Source organism: Dendrobates tinctorius, unplaced genomic scaffold (genome assembly GCF_039654945.1).
Source record: "Dendrobates tinctorius isolate UK_male_01 unplaced genomic scaffold, ASM3965494v1 ptg000018l, whole genome shotgun sequence".
Taxonomy (NCBI): Eukaryota; Metazoa; Chordata; class Amphibia; order Anura; family Dendrobatidae; genus Dendrobates; species Dendrobates tinctorius.
Genome location: NW_027361686.1, coordinates 10794150 through 10817309, shown reverse-complemented (window position 1 = coordinate 10817309; position 23160 = coordinate 10794150). Strand labels below are relative to the sequence as shown.

The 23160-nt window shown below is 46.5% G+C and overlaps 1 protein-coding gene across 2 annotated transcripts in view; it reads right to left on the bottom strand.

The window, feature by feature from the left end:
• ABCG4 (ATP binding cassette subfamily G member 4) overlaps nucleotides 1–23160 on the bottom strand; it is a 173419-nt gene that overhangs the window by 117509 nt on the left and 32750 nt on the right. For both annotated transcript variants that reach the window (XM_073566456.1, XM_073566457.1), the window contains one exon: nucleotides 18445–18562. In XM_073566456.1, coding sequence (XP_073422557.1) covers nucleotides 18445–18562 — 118 coding nt within the window. The remainder of the gene's footprint in view (nucleotides 1–18444; nucleotides 18563–23160) is intronic.

Below are 23160 nucleotides of genomic sequence, written 5' to 3'. Positions count from 1 at the left end.
GATGCCCAGCCACTGCTCGATGAATCTGCTGGTACATTGACCCAGACCACTACATTCCCCTCGCACGCTACACGGCCTGAATCTGACCCTGATGAAACTCAGGTTACCCTTCCCATATACAGTTCCATCTTACACGGTGACAAAGAGGAAGCTGCAGATGAAAGTGCAGGTTCGGCCCACCCGCCATCAGACACACCACCGTACTATCAGAGGCCCTGTGCCAGTGCCGTCGCCAACGAGTGGGCCCCCCTGCTTGCTCAGGATCACAGCACTTGCAAGGTTGAAATACTGTGCAGTGAGATGGAAGATGGGGACGACGAGGAGTCCAGACTAGTACAGGGATTCCCTAGCGAGGAGACTTATTTGATTGTTTTCAATGTTGGGACAGCAATTTTTGGGGAGCACTGTACTCTGGAGAATGATAGATGGGGCCCACCATACACTGGAACATTCCAAAGGTGGACATCAGACACTGGAGCAGCATTTACAGGGCCCATTATACACTAGAGCATTAGAAATGGGACCCATTATGTTTGGAGCATTATTTGGGCCCATAAGACAGTGGAGCTTCATCCATGGGGACCAACATATACTGTAGCATTATGTGGAGCTCATCATATACTGTTTCAAACATTATATGGGACCAATGATTCTGTATGGAGAAATAAATGGGCCTCGTCATGAGATGTAAAAAGTGAAGTATTTTTCATTGTACTATACCGCTATTTCTCTGCCGTATCGGAGCATGATGAGTTTTGGTATGTGTTAAAGGAGCGCTCTTTCGCCCAGGGCACATGAAAATCTGGAGCCAGCCCTACCCCCCCACAACTTTAGCCAAATAACCCCCATTTTTCAGTGCGTAACTTGTATTATGAAGTTAATTAAGGTTGACAAGCTTAAGTAAGAAGAATTGATGCTTTTGGCATTCAAATGGGCACTGTAGGTGTGTTTCCTGTCCTCCTCTCACTGCCGACTTTTATTCCCCATTGACTTACATTGGGTTTCGTGTTTCGGGACGACCCCGACTTTTCCCTATAATCGGACGATCTTGCTCGACCCGACTTTTGGAAAAGTCGGGTTTCACGAAACGAAACTCGACCCTAAAAAAACAAAAGTCGCTCAACTCTACTGTTTAGTTCAGCCTTTTGCTTAGCATTTATTGCAGCACTTAAGGGTAGGTGAGATAGTTTCATCAAAAAGGCTGAAACTTCCAGTTTATTGTTTTCAGATGTTTTGTATAAGGATTCTCATATGTTTTTACTTATAAGAAAATCCAAAACCGATCAGATGGGTAGGGGAGCTAGCATACGTTTAAATCCCATTTCTGATTTCTCTATTTGCCCCGTGGCAAATACACAAAGATGGCTGGTTAAGAGACCCAAAGTTTCTAGCCCATTCTTTATTCATTCTAATGGTGAACCGGCTACTGTATACCAATTCAGTTCTTAAAAAATGCTTAGCCAGACTTGGTGAAGAACATTTAAAATCATGTCCCATTCGTTGAGGATTGGAGCTGCAACCGAAGGTTCCAGGCTGAGTCTACGGGATGAAAAGATTGAGATTGGGTAGATGGGATTCTAGGAGATTTAAGTTGCATGTTCACCCTGATCTCTATGATTACTAAATTTTAATATTCACTTTGCAGATCCTCTGATAGTATGGATTATTGGACATTCATATATTCTGGGCTCAGAAGAGAGCAAGTCAGAGGTCTTATACTGAGAACCTTTCTTTTAGTTCTTCTTATGTCCAAATCTTCTTGCACAGTGTCAGGGGAATGAAATGGAATTATTTGATTAATGAATTGGAAAATTAACTATTCAGTTTCCTTCGCATTACCTAATTATAGTTCACTTGGGGGGGATGATCTAAGCAATAATAAAACATTAGACCTTATGGCTACAATGAGGAAGGATCTTTCCTTCTTAAAGCTAAACTTTAACTTTACTTGTTTTGTTTTTTTAGATTGTTCCCAGATTACTTTGGTCAAAGCCAAACTTAATTTTAAGGAGAAAAATAGGAAATTTTTTTTTTTTTATAAAATGGTGGTGCTTCTTATAATCCATGTGTCTTATTCCTTACCGGGGTGGTGGCTGCGGTGAAGCGAGGTCCCAAGGTTGCTACTGGAGGAGGCAGGAGTGGGGTGATGCTGCAGGTCACAGGCTGGCATGAGGGGGTGTCCGATATGCAGTGCGCCGCTGCAGGTGTCCGATGCTGCGGGATCCGATGCTGCGGGAGTCTGGTGCTGCAGGGGTGTCTGGCGGTGCTGCTGGGGTCTCCGGTGCTGCTGTGGGGTCTCCAGGGCTCTGCCAGAGCCCCCGCAGTTCCGTGGTTTCCTGTGCGGTGGACTCCAGGAAAATGGCGGCTGGGGGGCAGCGCATGCGCAGATGGAGATCTCGGCAGATGAGATTTCAGCACTGAAATCTCATCTCCTGAGATCTTGATGCCGAGATCTCGTTCTGCGCATGCGCCGCCTCCCAGCGGCCATTTTCCTGGAGTCCACTGCAGAGGAAACCACAGAACTACAGGGGCTCTGGCCTTTCACAAAATGTCGGCATAGCCCCCCCGCAGCAAAGGAGATCCCAGCACAACCGGGCACCCCAGCAGCACCGCCAGGCACCCACTCATCCCAGCCTGCAGCAACGGTATTGTTAAGGTATATACGCACTATAAGGCCGGGATCACACATGCGAGGAATAAGGCTGTGTCTCGCATGTTAATAGCCGGCACTGCTGCTGGTACTCGGATCGGAGTGTGCGGCCGCATAGCAATACATGAAGCCGCCGGGTATTAACATGCAAGACTCGGCTGTATTCCTCACATGTGTGATCCCGGCCTAAGATGCACCCCCATTTCCCCCCCGCAAAATTTGGGGAAAAAGGGTGCACCTTATAATCCGTAAAATACAGCATTCTGTCATTTTGGGCTTGTTTTAATACGAGTTTTAAAATGGTTTCCTGATGTTCAAACTGAGGTCAAAAGGTCATTCTGGTAAGCTGTGGAGTCACGAGCAGGTACATTCCAGTTATTTCCAGCTGTTCTTGGCATACTTTTTATAGAATATGATTGGCTGTTTCATAAAAGACCAGGAAGATTTTTGGTATAAAAAGCCCACTAGTTGCCAGTTTTTCCATTCCCCTCAGAGGAAGAAAGAAGGTCCCCCTTTTTTATGTTTCCTTCCTTGTCGTGATGTTTTATTTGAGGGAAAATCGCCCAGCTATCTGTGGGTATTAATTTATTCAAATATTATAAAGTCTATTATGGTAACCCACGACCATTATTCTTCCACAATTCTGTGTTTGGTGTTTTATTTCATATATATTTATGGGTTTTGTGTTAATGTAATACTATGGCCGCCGAGGGGTAGCTTCTGCGGCCGCTCCAGTACTTACTGTACTGGATGCTGTTTCATCACCCATACGCTGTGCACTTTAGGGACCCAATTGACTGCAGACAGAGGAAGGAAGCAACTTTAACAACTCAGCTTTATTCTCTTCAGGGCACAGCATATCTACAATGGCTACAGGACGCTTTACTCGGTAACAGCAATACATCTTTCATCTACAGCAGTACACCACTTCACATGTATGCATCACACAGACAAGCTGACATGTCATACGGAGCACGATGAACACGGAACACTTCCCTTCTTCCTGAGACCGACTTCAGCCCATGAAGGTACCTGTCTTATCCATTACAGCTCACCCCTTTACGGCACTGTTGCTCCTGTTCGTGTCCTAGGTTTGCAGCTCACTAAACTCTCCACAAAGCTCCCGTACTCCAGCTGCTACTCCCACAGGGGGGGCTCTCCCACGGACCTCACTGGCTTGCAATACTCCAGACACCGGCTGGACTCAATAGACTGGCTGGGGTTTTCACTTCAGCCTTCCTTGCTAGCTGACTTGACCACTGAGACTCCTTCTTCCGTCTCCTTAGTCCTGCAGTCCCCAGTCTCTAACTACAGGCCCTCCAGCACCACGACGTGCTGGCTACTGCTGTAGGCATTCGCTGTGTTCACTTCTGTCCAGTCCAACAACACCCAGCTCAACTGACTCATGAGGGAAAACTATCTCCTTTTCTGTCTCTCACTAGTCACTCCTCTCAGGTTCCCTCCTAACAGTCTTCTCACTAGTTGAGCTCAGTGCCCCCATCTAGTCGCCCTTTTCTAGTACTACAACTAACTAATGTATGGACGCAAACACACACACACAACATACATACAACACACAGATAATACACAATAATGTTACTATTTACAGGGCGAGGCCCTTGACCTCCTTACATTACCATGAGAGATCAGTGAAAAGAAAACGTGTAGATTTTAACGTTTGTCTTTGAAATGCATGCCAATTAATAAAGATCAATAGGATTTTTAATACATTTCAAGTGCTGGAGGATTTTTCTAGTACAATGGATACACATATGATAGCTACTGATCAAGTGGTCAGCTTTCTCTCCCAACTGCCCCATACAGGTGACATAGATATGGTTCTTTGGAAGGTGAGAGAGATGAAAGCTGCAGCCTTCAGCTCTAGTAGTGGCTTATCTCCTGAGTAACAAAAGGGATGGATGTTAAAATGTAATCTTCCTGACCCTGATCTTCCCTGACATCTTCTGCAGGAGGAGACCTCCATGCACAACAGTTGTGGCTCATCCCTCTGATATTGGCAGGTTTGACCCCTTTAGTCTTAAGTGTATAGGTGCATTTACTATGTACTTTTTGCATAAATGACTTATGGTAACGTAATGGATAAACTGATGGCAAGACATGGCACTCAAAACAGTAATTTACTTGCAATCAATCCTGTGAATAACAAAATAGGAGGTTGTTGTTATCCTTATAAAGAAAAAACCTTTTAGCTTTACGCCAGGTTCACACAAGCGTATGCAAAATCATCTGTTTTACATCCAGAAAAAAAAATTATGATTTTTCATCCATATTATTATCCGTATGCCACCATGGATGTGATTTTATATCCATGAGCAATCCGTATCTGTGCTTTGTACATTGGTATGGCATCCAGTTTATACATGGATAATTTAGTAAATAATAGGGGACAAATACAATTTCTTATCTGTATAATTTTAATGTATCCATGAAAATTGCATGACGCACAGATGGTGATCAATTTTTACGCACCTAATGGGCGTGTCTGATCCAGAATACACATCAATATAGTGTATGTGTGGGAGGAAGGAACAGAACACTAAAGATAATAATGTCTCTGGGCTGGAACCATTGTGACTGCCACTAATGTGGCAGTCCTGTAACCCCTGCTGCTAATGGCGGGTCTGTGATAAAAGGGACTGAGTGCGGTAACAAGGGGCTTTTTGTGTGGAACACAGAAGGGACTGCAGGTGAAGGTTAGCTCCCTCCCAGCAGTAAACCTGGCAGACTGCAGACCGCATTCCAGTGCACTCTTCCCTGCGTCCAGCGTCAGAACTAGTGACTGCATACCCCGGGGGAAGTGATAAAAGGGGCTGAGCGCGGTAACAAGGGGCTTTTTGCGGGGAAGACAGAAGGGACTGCAGGTGAAGGTTAGCTCCCTCCCTCCGGTAAACCTGGCAGACTGCAGACCGCGTTCCAGTGCACTCTTCCCTGCGCCCAGCATCAGCACTAGTGACTGCATACCTTGGGGAAACAACATCAAGTAAAAAAGGGGAGAAGCCAGCGCTGCTTATGGTCAGCACGCAATACATAAAGTGCATATGCACATATTAATTTCTAACTGTATTTCAAAATGAGACATTTAGCAAAAAATTGATCAATCATTTGAGCTACCCCACCACGCCAAGGCATTCTCATATGGGGCAGTCCTACTCTACGTTTTTTATATTCGCTGTGCCATTACTGCCTCCTAAATGTATTAAAAGCAAGACCATATTAAATGCACACTATACCTGAAGCGTTACTGAATCACTACCATCGTGCCAGAAAAAGGTGAGCGCAGATAAAGGTTGACCAGGTCCAGACAGACATTTCATAGATTAACTCTTGCAGGCGCAACCGCAGATCACGTACTGAGAAGCGGGTACATTAAAATTGGTGGCAGCGGTGGGACAACTAAGATAAGCCCCCCTGCGATTGTGATATCCGTGTGTGGTTTTCATGACAATTGGTGGCAGCAGTGGGATAACTAAGATATGCCCCCCTATGATTGTGATATCCGTGTGTGGTTTTCATGACAATATGCTGCAGCTAGGATCATATTCCTCACCAATCGTTATACCGATGCCTCTACCATGTGCCAGTCCTTACACTGGCTACCCATCCACTCCAGAATTCAGTATAAACTTATTACCCTCACCCACAAAGCACTCCATGGCTCAGCACCACTCTACATCTCCTCCCTTGTCTCAGCCTACCACCCTACCCGTGCCCTCTGTTCTGCTAATGACCTGAGGTTAACATCCTCATTAATCAGAAACTCCCACTCCCGTCTCCAAGACTTTTCATGTGCTGCGCCAATTCTTTGGAATGCACTACCCAGTCCAATTAATCCCCAATCCCCACAGTTTTAAGCATGCCTTAAAAATGCGTTTGTTTAGACTGGCCTATTGCCTTAACACATTAACCTAAACATCCCCGTGTGGCTTATTCAAAAATTTTTACCATAACCAGGTTCCTCGCATCATGTTCTCACATGCTTTATGCATTTCTTAGCCCTTTGTGTCTGTACTGTTACATATTTAGACTGTTAACTGATTCATGCAGTAACAGGAACACCTGATTCTTACACTAGGGCTGGTCCAAACAATAAAAACAATAAAAGCAATTGTTACCATCCACCTTTCGTGTCTCCCCTTTTTCCTTATAGATTGTAAGCTTGCGAGCAGAGACCTCATTACGCTTGGTATCTGTTTTGACCTATGTGTTTATTGCAATGCTGTAATATCTATTGTCTGTACAAGTCCCCTCTATAATGTAAAGTGCTGCGGAATATGTTGGTGCTGTATAAATAAAATTATTATTATTTATAATGCAGCCCCAATAGAATATAATGTAGCCCCCTCATAAAGTATAATGAAGCCCCCATACAATATAATCTAGCCCCCCATACAATATAATGCAGCTCCCCATAGAATACAATGTAGCCTCCTCATATAGTATAATGTAGCCCCATCAGAGTATGATGCAATCACCCCCCCATAGAATATCTAATATATAAAGCTCAAAGTGTGTATGTATGTATGTATGTATGTATGTATGTATGTATGTGTGTATGTGTGTATGTCCGGGATAGGCATCCGCAACGTCGCAGCTACAGCCACAAAATTTGGCACAGTCACACGTCAGGACCCCGAGAGCGTCCTAAGCTATGTTGCGAGGCGAAATTTTAACCCCGCGCGTTCCAATTTACCAAACAATTTTGCCCCTATCTATATACTGGGGAAAAAGTGTGTGTGTGTCAAGCCCCGCCCCTCATTATGATGTCATAATGCCCTATTTGTATAATGGGGAAACAGTGTGTGCGTATCAAGACCCGCCCCTCATTATGATGTCATAATGGTTGCCATGGCGACGCTGATGTCATCATAGATTGCAAGCCCCGCCACTCATTATGATGTCATAATGGTTGACTATGGGATGGAGGATGTGTGATGGGTATATGGGCACTGGACTATGGGATGGAGGATATGTATGATGGGTATATGGGCACGGGACTATGGGATGGAGGATATGTATGATGGGTATATGGGCACGGGACTATGGGATGGAGGATATGTATGATGGGTATATGGGCATGGGACTATGGGATGGAGGATATGTATGATGGGTATATGGGCACGGGACTATGGGATGGAGGATATGTATGATGGGTATATGGGCACGGGACTATGGGATGGAGGATATGTATGATGGGTATATGGGCACGGGTCTATGGGATGGAGGATGTGTGATGGGTATATGGGCACGGGACTCTGGGATGGCGGATATGTATATGGGCACGGGACTATGGGATCGAGGATGTGTGATGGGTATATGGGCACTGGACTATGGGATGGAGGATATGTATGATGGGTATATGGGCACGGGACTATGGGATGGCGGATATGTATGATGGGTATATGGGCACGGGACTATGGGATGGAGGATATGTATGATGGGTACATGGGCATGGGACTATGAGATGAAGGTCGTGTGATGGATATATGGGCACTCGACTATGGGATGGCGGATATGTATGATGGGTATATGGGCACGGGACTATGAGATGGAGGATATGTATGATGGGTATATGGGCATGGGACTATGGGATGGAGGATATGTATGATGGGTATATGGGCACGGGCCTATGGGATGGAGGATGTGTGATGGGTATATGGGCACGGGACTATGGGATGGCGGATATGTATATGGGCATGGGACTATGGGATGGAGGATGTGTGATGGGTATATGGGCACTGGACTATGGGATGGAGGATATGTATGATGGGTATATGGGCATGGGACTATGGGATGGAGAATATGTATGATGGGTATATGGGCATGGGACTATGGGATGGAGAATATGTATGATGGGTATATGGGCATGGGACTATGGGATGGAGAATATGTATGATGGGTATATGGGCATGGGACTATGGGATGGAGGATATGTATGATGGGTATATGGGCACGGGCCTATGGGATCGTGGAGATGTATGATGGGTATATGGGCACAGGACTATGGGATGGAGGATAATTATAATTTGCTATAACTAACCACAGTTAGTTACTATGCCCGGGCAGCGCCGGGCTCTTCAGCTAGTAATAAATATAATACAGCCCCCCATAGAATATAATGTAGCCACCCATATTATATAACACAGCCTCCCCCATAGAATATAATGTATACTGTACCACCCATGGTATATGATGCAGCCACATAGTATATAACACAGCACTACATGGTATACAGCACAGCCCTACATGGTATATAGCATTGCACCATGGTATATAGCACAGCATCACATGGTATATAGCACAGCCCCACATGCTATATAGCACAGCACCACATGGTAAATAGCACAGCACCACATGGTATATAGCACAGCCCCACATGGCATATAGCACAGTACCATGGTATGTAGCACAGCACCACATGGTATACCGCACAGCACCATATGGTATATAGCACAGCACCACATGGTATATAGCACAGCACAACATGGTATATAGCATAGCCACACATGGTATATAGCACAGTCCCACATGGTATACAGCACATCCCCACATGGTATATAGCACAGCACCATGGTATATAGCACAGCACCACATTGTATACAGCAAAGGCCCACACGGTATACAGCGCAGCCCCACATGGTATATAGCACATCACCACATGGTATACAGCACAGCCCCACATGGTATATAGCACAGCACCATGGCATATAGCACAGCACCATGGTATATAGCACAGCACCACATAGCATATAACACCCCCCCGAGAATGGCCCATAGTCCAGACAGTACTCACTGCTCACTGTTACATAAAAAAACACACTCCTCACCTCTACTCGTGCCCGCGCTGCTCCTGGCTCCTGTCTCAGCCTGCTCTGCCTGGTACACAGTAAGTGCGCGATGATATGACGTCATCACACACCCGCAGTGTCAGGCAGAGCGGGGAATGATGGGAGAGGGAGCGTCAGCTGATGCTCTCTCCTCCATCATTGCTAAGAACCGTACCAGCGTCTGTGACGCCAGTATAGTTCAATGTGGTGATGGGGCAGTCGGCGCTGGCGCCTCACAGGGGTCCCATAGCGGCTGCGTGATGTGCTGCTAGCTTTGGGCCCCTGGGGGAGTGAGGGCCCTAGGCAGCTGCCTGATCTGCCTGCCACCAACGCCAGCCCTGACCGCTGTTTGAAGCTGAGTGAGGACAGCCCCTTACCATCTTATATTGTTCACCAACCTAACTGTCCTCACGGCACTACTGTGCATGCTGTGTATACCAACTCCCTGCGTGGAGAAAGCATTGTTAGTCCTTTTTTTCCATTTTTAGATATAAAAAAAACACCCGTTAACCCTTGCTCTGCCTCCTGCTCGTCACTGCATCCTATACACCTGCTAGTATCCTACATATGCTTTGAAATTTTCTGCGCAGACAATCGGTCCATATGTCAAATGTTCAGTTGAACGACCACATTAAAATACATTGTCCTTGTGCTGTCTGGATACTATGAGCCCTTACTCAGAAAGGTTCAGAGAATTCACAACCGTTTTGCCTCTTTTGGTTGTCCATTTTTCACTGACTAGTTGCTGGGAGAAGCTTGGATAACCTCTATCAGATGTTTTTCAGACAAGGCTGACACACCGATGAGAAAAACCGACACACGGAATAAACAATTGTGAAAATGGTATCCATTTGCTCACCAGATTAAAAAAATCTGACACACGGTTTTGGCCTTACTCTGTTTTTTTTACATAACAATTTTGAGCTAGCCCTCTGTGTCACTGTTCATGACCCCATGTGAACGCTAGGGTCTTGTCTCACCCAAGCCAAAGGGCGTTTGGCACCAATTATATTCATTTTATGCCACCCACTAGAACTTCAGATCGTAGCATTCACATTCTTTTGCACCTTGTTGATTGTGAGCCCTCGCGATTACTGTACTTGCTTTTATTATGCATACCCCCCCTCACACATAAAGCATCATGGAATAAATGGCGCTATAATAATAAACAATAATCCATCAGGGCATCGATATAAAGCTCATGAAAAAGAGAAACTCCTGTTAGCGTCCTGCCTTCTGCAGACAGGCATGCAGGGCTGAGCATACGCATAGCTGCAAAACAAAAACTTGTGGCCACAACAAATACCAAACTGCCCACTACAAGGAAGCCACCGCCCAATGCAGAGTCACAGATTTATATATTTATTGAATGGCCACTTCATTAGAGACAACCATCTTGTAACTTGTGGGAACATCTTTGTCCTCCAGATCTGTGGCAGTTCATCATGGCATAGATTCCACTAAGTGTTGAAATGATTCTGATTTTTTTTGGCCATGCAGATGTAAGGGTTGTGGACTGAAGTGTCGCATTCCTACCCTGAAGACACCAATCACGTTATGTGAATAGTGTTGTGTGTCTTATATATATACACTCACTGGCCACTTTATTAGGTACACCATGCTAGTAAGGGGTTGGACCCCCTTTTGCCTTCAGAACTGCCTCAATTCTTCGTGGCAGAGATTCAACAAGGTGCTGGAAGCATTCCTCAGAGATTTTGGACCATATTGACATGATGGCATCACACAGTTGGCGCAGATTTGTCGGCTGCACATCCCTGATGCGAATCTCCCGTTCCACCACATCCCAAAGATGCTCTATTGGATTGAGCTCAGGTGACTGAGGAGGCCATTTGAGTACAGTAAACTCATTGTCATGTTCAAGAAACCAATCTGAGATGATTCGAGCTTTATGACATGGCGCATTATCCTGCTGAAAGTAGCCATCAGATGTTGGGTACATTGTGGTCATAAAGGGATGGACATGGTCAGCAACAATACTCAGGTAGGCTGTGGCGTTGCAACGATGCTCAATTGGTACCAAGGGGCCCAAAGAGTGCCCAGAAAAAATTCCCCACACCATGACACCACCACCACCAGCCTGAACCGTTGATACAAGGCAGGATGGATCCATGCTTTCATGTTGTTTACGCCAAATTCTGACCCTACCATCCGAATGTCGCAGCAGAAATCGAGACTCATCAAACCAGGCAACGTTTTTCCAATCTTCTACTGTCCAATTTCGATGAGCTTGTGCAAATTGTAGCCTCAGTTTCCTGTTCTTAGCTGAGAGGAGTGGTACCCAGTGTGGTCTTCTGCTGCTGTAGCCCATCTGCCTCAAAGTTCGACGCACTGTGCGTTCAGAGATGCTCTTCTGCCTACCTTGGTTGTAACGGGTGGCAATTTGAGTCACTGTTGCCTTTCTATCAGCTCGAACCAGTCTGCCCATTCTCCTCTGACCTCTGGCATCAACATGGCATTTCCGGCCACAGAACTGCCGCTCACTGGATTTTTTTTTTCTTTTTCGGACCATTCTCTGTAAACCCTAGAGATGGTTGTGCGTGAAAATCCCAGTAGATCAGCAGTTTCTGAAATACTCAGACCAGCCCTTCTGGCACCAACAATCATGCCACGTTCAAAGGCACTCAAATCACCTTTCTTCCCCATACTGATGCTCGGTTTTAACTGCAGGAGATTGTCTTGACCATGTCTACATGCCTAAATGCACTGAGTTGCCGCCATGTGATTGGCTGATTAGAAATTAAGTCTTAACACACAGTTGGACAGGTGTACCTAATAAAGTGGCCAGTGAGTGTGTATATATATATATATATATATATATATATACACTCACTGGCCACTTTATTAGGTACACCTGTCCAACTGTGTGTTAAGACTTAATTTCTAATCAGCCAATCACATGGCGGCAACTCAGTGCATTTAGGCATGTAGACATGGTCAAGACAATCTCCTGCAGTTCAAACCGAGCATCAGTATGGGGAAGAAAGGTGATTTGAGTGCCTTTGAACGTGGCATGATTGTTGGTGCAAGAAGGGCTGGTCTGAGTATTTCAGAAACTGCTGATCTACTGGGATTTTCACGCTCAACCATCTCTAGGGTTTACAGAGAATGGTCCGAAAAAGAAAAAAAATCCAGTGAGCGGCAGTTCTGTGGCCGGAAATGCCTTGTTGATGCCAGAGGTCAGAGGAGAATGGGCAGACTGGTTCGAGCTGATAGAAAGGCAACAGTGACTCAAATTGCCACCCGTTACAACCAAGGTAGGCAGAAGAGCATCTCTGAACGCACAGTGCGTCGAACTTTGAGGCAGATGGGCTACAGCAGCAGAAGACCACACTGGGTACCACTCCTCTCAGCTAAGAACAGGAAACTGAGGCTACAATTTGCACAAGCTCATCGAAATTGGACAGTAGAAGATTGGAAAAACGTTGCCTGGTCTGATGAGTCTCGATTTCTGCTGCGACATTCGGATGGTAGGGTCAGAATTTGGCGTAAACAACATGAAAGCATGGATCCATCCTGCCTTGTATCAACGGTTCAGGCTGGTGGTGGTGGTGTCATGGTGTGGGGAATTTTTTCTTGGCACTCTTTGGGCCCCTTGGTACCAATTGAGCATCGTTGCAACGCCACAGCCTACCTGAGTATTGTTGCTGACCATGTCCATCCCTTTATGACCACAATGTACCCAACATCTGATGGCTACTTTCAGCAGGATAATGCGCCATGTCATAAAGCTCGAATCATCTCAGATTGGTTTCTTGAACATGACAATGAGTTCACTGTACTCAAATGGCCTCCTCAGTCACCAGATCTCAATCCAATAGAGCATCTTTGGGATGTGGTGGAACGGGAGATTCGCATCAGGGATGTGCAGCCGACAAATCTGCGCCAACTGTGTGATGCCATCATGTCAATATGGTCCAAAATCTCTGAGGAATGCTTCCAGCACCTTGTTGAATCTCTGCCACGAAGAATTGAGGCAGTTCTGAAGGCAAAAGGGGGTCCAACCCGTTACTAGCATGGTGTACCTAATAAAGTGGCCAGTGAGTGTATATATATATATATTGTGTCATGTGATATGTTCTGGTGTGATGTAATATGACAGAGTGATAAGAGTTGAAGTGTAATACGCATAATGTATAGTAAGGTATAATATGTGTTGTTAGTATAGTCTCCCTTGTTCTGCTGACTCACTTAGTCTGGCCCTCTCCGCCCCTCTTATCTGGACTCCTCCCCCAACTGCCCTGTCAGTCTCAGCGGTCCATCCCCTAGCTCTGCTCCCTGGAAACAGATACCCCAGGAACCTAGAAGACGGTCCCCTCGGTTCCGGACCGGGTACTCGGCGGAGGCCTCTCCTCCTACACTCCCCCATCCTGTATGCTCGCCAGTCCTCGAGCGAGGGTCTTGGTAGGCCCGGGTTAGCCTTTTGAGTCAAAAGTTCCTGTTGCCATACGAACTGATCCTGTTTGTAGCATTCGGGGGCTTTGACGGCTGTTGACCGCTCAGAGCGTCTTGGTTTGACTGTGGTGGACTGGCCGATTCTGGCGTGACTTGCTGAGATATTGTTCCTTGGATGGCCCGCTTGTATCGCTGGGCTATCTTCTTCGTCATCTAGGTCCCAGACCGTGGGCATTGGTTCGGGGGCCTGAGGAGTGGGTTGGGGTCGCACGGGATTGTTGGATGTACAGGGCCGCAACATATTACGGTGCACAGTATGAGTGGGAAGTGCCCCGTCCCTTTCAGGTCGTATCTCGTACACAGGCCCATCAGGGCTTATTCGGCGTAATACTCGGTAGGGACTCTCTTCTCACCGTGATTCTAGCTTGTTCTGGGGGCGCTGGTCTAGTACAAGTACTCGATCCCCAGTCTGGAAGTCGATGGGTGGAGGTAGAGTACCCCCTGGGTGCTCTAGGTCCTGGAGTTTTGTCTGGACGATGCGGTGAAGGGTCTGTAGCCGGTGTCGGTGGTTTTGGACACATGATGACACCCCAGACCAGGGTTGGGGTTCCTCAGGGTTTAGTTCTACCTCCGTGATCCCTTTGCCTTCTGACCCGAACAGCAGTGAGTAGTGGGTATAGCCGGTAACTCGGTGCACCCTGTTGTTATAGACCCACACTAGTTCAGGGACATACTCAGGCCAGCGGGCCTTCCGGTCACTCTCCAGGGTACGCAACATTTGAATTAGTGTCCGATTAAAGCGTTCGCAAGCCCCGTTTCCCTGTGGGTGGTATGGTGTGGTCCGAGATTTATTGATACCATAGAGACGATGTAGCTCCTCCATGGCCTTTCCCAGGAAGCATGCTCCCTGATCTTAATGTATCCGTTGAGGGCAGCCGTACACTTGGATAAAGTTCTTGCAGATTGCATAGGCGGCTGACTCCGCAGTTTGATCTCGGGTGGAGGTTTACCACGGCAAGTTTGGTGAAGTGATCCACCATGACGAGACAATGTTCATACCCCTGGTATGCAGGGCCAATGGTCACATAGTCCACCGTCAAGAGCTCAAGGGGTGCTGATGTCACTATCGGAGCCTGTTGTGCGGGTGGTTAAGCTAGTTCGCATAGGCGGCAGGCCCTGCAAGTTTCTTCCACAGCAGCGTGCAAGCGCGGATGGTAAACTATCTGCTGCAACCACTGCAAGGTCTTCTGGACTCCGAAGTGAGCCCCCTTTTCGTGGGCTTCCCATGCCGGTTTACTGAGTTGGGCTCTGGGCACGACTACCTGCCAGGTTGTTGCAGACGACGCCCGTGATACTGTCTTACGATACAACAGTCCTTTCTTGATGATTAGTTTCTCCCATTGGCGTAGCATCAGCAACATATCCAGAGACAAAGTCTGTCTCTCGGCGTCGGTGGGTAGTCTGCCGGTGGTCACCCATCGGCGTAGGAGCCCAATTTCTTCATCTTCTTGCTGCTGTTGGATCCATCTGTCACATGATTGCTCCAGCACACCCCTTGGGGGTCCTTCTTGCGTGGCAGCCATGAGCACGGCAGTGGTGAGGGCATACGGTGTCTCTTCTCCTTCCAATTCGTCGTCTCAACTTTTCCCTGGCGTTGTGTGCCGGATCCTGGAGAAGGCATCCGCGTGCACATTTTCTGCTCCTCTTTTGTAGATGATCTTGTAGTTGAACTTGGCCATCCGGGCCACCCATCGCTGCTCCAGAGCCCCCAATTTGGCATTTTCCAAGTGGGCCAGCGGGTTGTTGTCGGTCCGCACCACCACTTCGGAGCCCGCCAGGTACTCTACGAACCGCTCTGTCATGGCCCACACTACCACGAGGAGCTCGAGCTTAAAGGAGCTGTAATTGTCAGGGTTTCGCTCGGAATCATGAAGTGATCGGCTACCATAAGCGATCACTCTCTCCCGGCCGTCCTGAACTTGTGACAATACAGCCCCTAGCCCGTAGAGACTCCCGTCGGTGTGTAGTATGAACGGTTGCGAGAAAGCTAACACCAGGGCACTCGAGAGCGCAGCCTTAAGGTCTTGGAAGGCCTCTTCTTGCGGTTGTTGCCACTGGATTTTCAGTTCATTCACCCCGGTGGGAGCCCCCTTTAGCAGTTCCTGCAGGGCTCGGGCCCGGCATGCAAAATTCTTTACGAAACGACGGTAGTATCTGGCCAGCCCCAGGAAGGCCCGCACATCTTTTATCGTTTCGGGGGTAGGCCATCCCTGGATGGCAGCAACCTTTTCCAGGGACGGTCTAACACCCTCGGCAGAGACGACATACTCCAGATATTCAATCTGGGTGCGAAACAGGTGGCATTTCTGAGGCTTCACCTTTAACCCGTACTTCTGCAGCCGGCGGAGCACCTGCCCCAACCACCGCAGGTGGTCCTCAAACATGGAGGCACAGATGATTTTGTCGTCCAGATATATTAGCATGGTCTCGAAGTTGAGATCCCCCAGACACCGCTCCATCAGCCGCTGAAAGGTCCCCAGGGCATTGGCCAGCCCGAACGGCATTCGATTGAACTCGAACAGCCCCATGGGAAGGATGAACGCCGTCTTAGCCCTGTCTTCTTCTGACATCAGCACCTACCAATACCCGCTGGCCAGATCTAAAGTTGAAAAGTACTTCGCCTTCCCCAAGGCGGACAGGGATTCTTCTATGCGAAGCAACGGGTACGAGTCTTTGATGGTACAGTCATTCAGATTTCTATAGTCCATGCAGAACCGCAGGGTGCCATCCTTTTTGTGGAACAACACGATGGGAGCCGCCCAGGGGCTCTGGCTCTCTCGTATGACCCCCTTCCACAGCATTTGGGCCAGTAAAGTTTTTAACTCCGGGTATAGTTGTGGGGGGATTTGTCTGTATCGTTCTCGTATGGGGGCCGTTCCTCCCGTGGGAATTCTGTGTGTGATGGCTGTGGTGCATCCAAAATCATCCATCGTGGCGAGATGTCCTCCAGTGGAGGCAGCGGGATACCACCTGGGAGTGGGAGAGTGGAGGTCACAACTCCCTGACAGGGGCTGACAGGGGCGGTGATAAGTAGCGGTTGATAGGCCACAGGCGCAGCCTGTGGCTGCACTGGAGGATCCGCGGCGGGCGGAGGCCCAACCCCTACCACGGACTGGAGTGGGGTGGTGGCAGCTGCGGCCGGTAGAGGAGAAGTCACCGCTGCGGGCAGCAGAGAGGAGGCCGCAGCCGCAAGCTGGAGTGAGGCGGCGTTGGCCGCGGATGGCTACGAGTAGGCCGCGGCCGAGAGCTGGAGTGAGGCAGCAGTCTCCTTTTGTCGGTAAGCTCGGCGCCGTCTCCCTGCAGTCTACCGAGAGTCTCCTTCCTGTCGCTGTCCTCCTCTCTGGAAGCTGCTCATGGCTCTCACTCTCTGGCCCTCACCAAGTCTCCACCTTGTTCTGCTGACTCACTTAGTCTGGCCCTCTCCGCCCCTCTTATCTGGACTCCTCCCCCAACTGCCCTGTCAGTCTCAGCGGTCCATCCCCTAACTCTGCTCCCTGGAAACAGATACCCCAGGAACCTAGAAGACGGTCCCCTCGGTTCCAGCCCGGGTACTCGGCGGAGGCCTCTCCTCCTACACTCCCCCATCCTGTATGCTCGCCAGGTGTGTTTTTTTTGTGAACATGTACATTGACGTGTGATTGCCTAAAATTTACAGATATGCTGTTTTAACCCTGGGATAGGTGAAGGAAGCGTGATGTTATATAATATGTATGCAACTTTCTTTTCTTGGGGATGAAGTTATAAGTTACAATATACGTACTTTAACTGCTAAAGAGTGTGATAGATAGCGATTGTTTCCTCAGTTAGTACAACCACACCCATTAGCAATGAAAATGGGGTATAAATAGCTTCTAACAAAATTATTTTATTATACATCTGATGAAGGCCTACATAGCCGAAACGCGTGTTTTTTTTTTAAACAAATATTTTAATGTTTTTATTGTCTTTTATAAAATTTTGCATTTTACTTAGCCAATAAAATATCATCTGATTCAACATCAGGGATACTTAGTTCTTTGGCTATGTAACCCTCTTATTCCAAATTGGGTCAAGGATCCTCTGAAGGAAGCGCCCTGAAACTTCTTTATTCACAATATCACATGGAGGAAAAAAAATTTTCTGGGAGAGGAAAATCATCTCCATGTTATTACAGATGGGCAGCATACCGGTAGATGGATCACCCTTGTTTGCAAACTTTTCCCAGTGTTGTGCCTCCTTGCACAACCTCACCAGGTGAGCAAGATTCAAGTCATACTTTTCTCACCACGTAAGATTGACTCATCTACTACACTTAAATAGCGCTCTCCCTCTCTTTCCCTTCATCATCTCTTTCCCAGGACCTCATTCACATGGAAAAAAATAAGAAATGCTAATTTAAACAGATATGAAAAAAATATGAAGTAGCTAAACCAGCCAGGTATGTAGCTATTAGGTCTAACTGTATAATGTGCAGTTAGGTTTACATCTTGACATTACCTGTATCCAGCCAGAATGTTCATTAATGTGGATTTTCCAGCACCAGATGGTCCCATGATTCCTATTAGTTCTTGATTGCAGAACATGCCAGACAAGCATTTCAAGAGCGTCTTGTAACCTAAAAAGCAGTAAGTAGAATGTTACACAGGCATCTATGCAATTTACTTCTTATTGAAAATTCTTCCTGTTCTGAAGAAGAGGGATTTGTAATTTTATAATTTACTGCTCTTTGACTAGGTTATCAGTCACCTCTGGCAGAAGTGGCCAGTTTCCTAGTCAAGTTGTGCAGCACTTTGCTATACGACTTGCATGTGCTGCTCTGAAGCTGGTCAGATCGCTGAATTCAGTTTTAGTACCCCACCATTTCTTCAATGCTACAGGGGTAAGCTACCTCTTCTTGCAGCTTTGAAGAGGGTGTAAGGGGGCGGAATGATACTATTTCCTTGCTCTGCCTCTTTTAGTGTTCTTAATGTTTTATTTATAGTAATCCGGTGGTACTGCTACATGTCATCATGTATTACCACCCAGAATCAATGGTAGTGCCACACTGTTTTATGTGTTACCATTTGCTGTAAATATGTTGTGTTCCATTGTATAATGCTATGTTTTAGATAGGGAAAGTGTAGTGCACCCTTTGAACACTAGAGGGGGGCACTTTTGTATATAGAGCTCTTAGTAGGATAGGGGTAAGTGTAGGAGGGGCTGCCTGGAGTTAAGGCTAGGTTAGAAGGAAGTTAGTTCAAACGGGGCCAGGGTGCCCAAAGTGTCCACATGGGCTATAGGGCCAGGACGGCTCGGCAGCCATGCAACATTAAGTAGCGAAAGTCCAAGTTATCCACGACTATTGGACATCAGTACAGTGAGCCAGAACAGTAGAGAAGATGTGGCGACTCATGGGCGGACGCTCTTAGGGCTGGAGTCGGACAGAGTGAGGAACAGAAGGAGGCTGTATCTTCACAGGGAACAGTACAGACAGGTCGGATGCTTTTCCAGAGGCAACTAAATCAGATGGCAGATGATTTCGAGTCTGGAGCGAAACAGGCAGAAGGAATTGTCATTATGGCAAGGTTAGGCCAGGAAGAAGCTGGGAAACAGTCAAAGATGGTCCGGTCCGGGTACGTGCCATATAGAAGTGTCAGCAAAGTAGGGAAAGCTGATGAAGCAAGTAAAGATGGATGTGTTATCAATGATGTACCAACTCTGATATTTTGTGTGAAGTTGTCAGTAAAGAAACCATTCAAACTACCATGGACTGTGTCTCAGTTATTGGGAGTCACCTCGGAGAGGGGCCATCGCCGATTGGGAAGTGCCCAGGGGGACCCGAACCTGGAGATGCAGGTACGCCGAACAGTGGATTGTATTTTTCTATGAGGGAAAGCCTGGACACTAATGCTTTAGTGTTTCTGGCCACAACTATAGTCCTGGCCGACCCTTACAAAGGCTCAGTTCAGGCCAGTGGCCCAACCAAACTGCTGGTCAGAACTGTTAATCATTAGGAACACACCACCTCTGGACAGCAGGCCGCTGAGAGGAAACATCCATGTGGTCCTGAATATACAAGATGACAAGACACTTAATCTTTTAGCTAGATATCTGATTAATATAACTAAACTGCTACGTGCAGGACACACGTGAAATCGATACAGAACACATTATGTTCCATTTTATATATACGTGGACAAAATTGTTGGTACCCCTCACTTAATGACAGAAAAACCCACAATGGTGACAGAAATAATCTAACAAAAGTAATAATAAATCAAAAATCTATTAAAATGATCAAATAGAAGTGAGATATTGCTTTTCAACCATGCTTCCACAGAATTTTAAAAAAAATAAAGCTCATGAAATAGGCCTGGACAGAAATGATGGCACCCCTGAAAATAATGTGACAAAAGGGACATGTTAAATCAAGATGTGCACACTAATTAGCATCACAGGTGTCTACAATCTTGGAATCAGTGAGTGTACCTGTATAGAGGGCTAGAGATACTCACTGTGCTGTTTGGTGACATGGTGTGTATCACACTCAACATGGACCAGAGGAAGCGAAGGAAAGAGTTGTCTCAGGAGATTACAACCCCTGTCCTAGACAGCTTTAAAGCCCACGAAAACCAATTGCATGATATACAGTTCACACTAGAGGACCATGAGAACCACGAACGTAGAAACAAGATTCGAATCAACGGCCTCTCAGAATCTGTTGCATCTGATGCTCTGGCTAAAGCGGCCAAAGAGATCTTTGGAAAGCTATTGATAGAGGGGGATCCCATGGATCCCCCTATACTCTATCTTGCCACAGAGTATTGGTCCATCTAAGCTATAGGTACTTCTTCACGTTTATGAAGCTTTAATATTTCCACTATCGGTCTACAAATATGACTGACAGATCGATAGTTATGTTCTATAATAGTTCGTTAAGAATAATTTCAAAACTGAATCTAATGATGTTCATCTTTTATTTCCTTTCTTTATTCACCCTTTCTTTTCTTCCCTCCTCCTCTTCCCCCGCATATCTGACTAGTTCTGACATCACAGCACGAATGAGGCAACAAAGAAAATCTACTAAGTGTAGCCCGGCCACCTCCTACCACATTACCATGGATACTTGAGATAAGGTATTTACCTTTGCAACATTCAATGCGCATGGCATGAACTCGCCGTCCAGTAGGCGCCATACATTGACCCTACTTAAGAAACAAAGAGCAGACATTCTATTAGTACAAGAAACTCACTTTAAGCCAGACAAAATTCCCAACTTTGAGCGGTCACATTATGACACATGGTTTCATGCAACCACCACGCAGACGGGCTCGAGAGGTGTCTCGGTGGCTATTGCGAGGGGGGTGCCCTTTCAGCTACACAAAATGTTGTCTGACCCTCTGGGGAGGTATTTAATGATTAAGGGCCTGCTAGCCGGGAACTTGGTCACTATCTGCAGTCTATATGTCCCTAGCCAGAAACTGCTGAAGTGGCTGTTGGCGGCATTGAAAAAAATTGAAGACTTTAAAGAGGGTATACTTGTCATAGGAGGTGACCTAAATGTCGCGCTAGAGCCATTAATAGACACAACGAGAAAGAAAAGTGCAATATCCCTCAGAGATCTTAGCAGAATAAAACAACGGATCCAATCCTCACAAATAATTGATATCTGGAGATACCTGCACCCAAATGACCTAGATTTCACTTTTTATTCTCACCCCCACGGGTCCTACCATAGGCTTGACTATATCTTTATCCCAAAAGATTTCTCTCCAATGCAAAAAGATCCAATATCTTACCTAATATATTCTCCAACCATTCAATAGTAACACTAGAGATGTCTCTGGCTAGGCCTTTCCCCTCCTGCAGAACTTGGCAGCTCAACGAATCGATCCTGAATATTCCCTCGGCGCGTGACCGAATCACTAAAACACTCATCCAATATTTTGATCAAAATGATAATGGTGAAGTCTCAGCCCCGACTTTATGGGAAGCCCATAAATCAGTTATTAGAGGAGAACTGATTTCAATTTCCTCCTACCTGAATAAACAAAGGCAAGAGCAGGTAAACACATTATACGCTGAAATAGCTACACTTGAGATTCAACATAAAAAACAAACTGAATCCCAAATTCTGGCCCAACTATCTAAAAAAAGACAGCAATTAAAGGACATTTTAAACTCACAGTCTGCAAAATGGTACGCTTCATGGCGAACCAGAATGTTTGTACACGGAAACAAAGCTTCTAAGCTAATGATCTCAAAAATCCGTCAGCGCCAATCTCGCACATATGTCCACTCGATTAAAAATTCAAAAGGCACCCGTACCCTCGATTACGATCAAATAAAATCAGAGTTCTTAAATTATTATAAACAACTCTACAACCTACGCCCATTTGAATTGTCCCAGGAGAGGGACAAGAGAAAACAGCTTATTGATTCTTTCTTGACCCGTTTAAAATTGTCAAAACTCTCGGATTCGCAGCGGCAATGGCTTGTTGAACCTTTTCATCTGGACGAGCTCCGGTCCACCCTGTCAGGCTGTCCGTCAGGTAAGGCACCAGGCCCAGACAGACTCCCCTCCATCTATTACAAGACTTTCCCCTCGATTCTCCTCCCTCGTCTATTAAACATGTGCAATTCTATACTGGGGGACGGCTCTTTCCCTACTCAGGCTTTAGAAGCCAGAATATCGTTAATCTATAAAGAAGGCAAGGATGCCGAATTGTGTAGCAGCTACCGTCCGATTTCCTTGCTGAATGTTGACCTAAAGCTGTTCGCTAGTATGGTTGCATGAAGAATTGCTAAATTCTTACTAGAATTAATCTCGTTAAACCAAACGGGCTTTGTTGGGGGAAGAGAGGGGAGAGATAATGCACAAAAAATTCTTCATCTTATGCATTTTGTGAAGCAGAGAGACCTCCCCTTGGTGCTTCTTGGGACAGACGCGGAAAAGGCTTTCGACAGGGTGGACTGGACCTATCTAGGTGAGACGTTGGCCGGCTTTGGCTTCCCCTCCCAACTCATTTCGGCCATAATGAAGATGTATAGAAACCCCTCAGCACGTATTGGGATCAATGGTTCCTTGACTAACACATTCGCAATTAAAAATGGCACAAGACAGGGCTGCCCTCTCTCTCCAATTCTTTTCATCTTAACAATGGAACCACTATTATGTGCAATTCAGCAGAGTTTGGAGATTGAGGACATCACAATAGGTAAAATCCACCATAA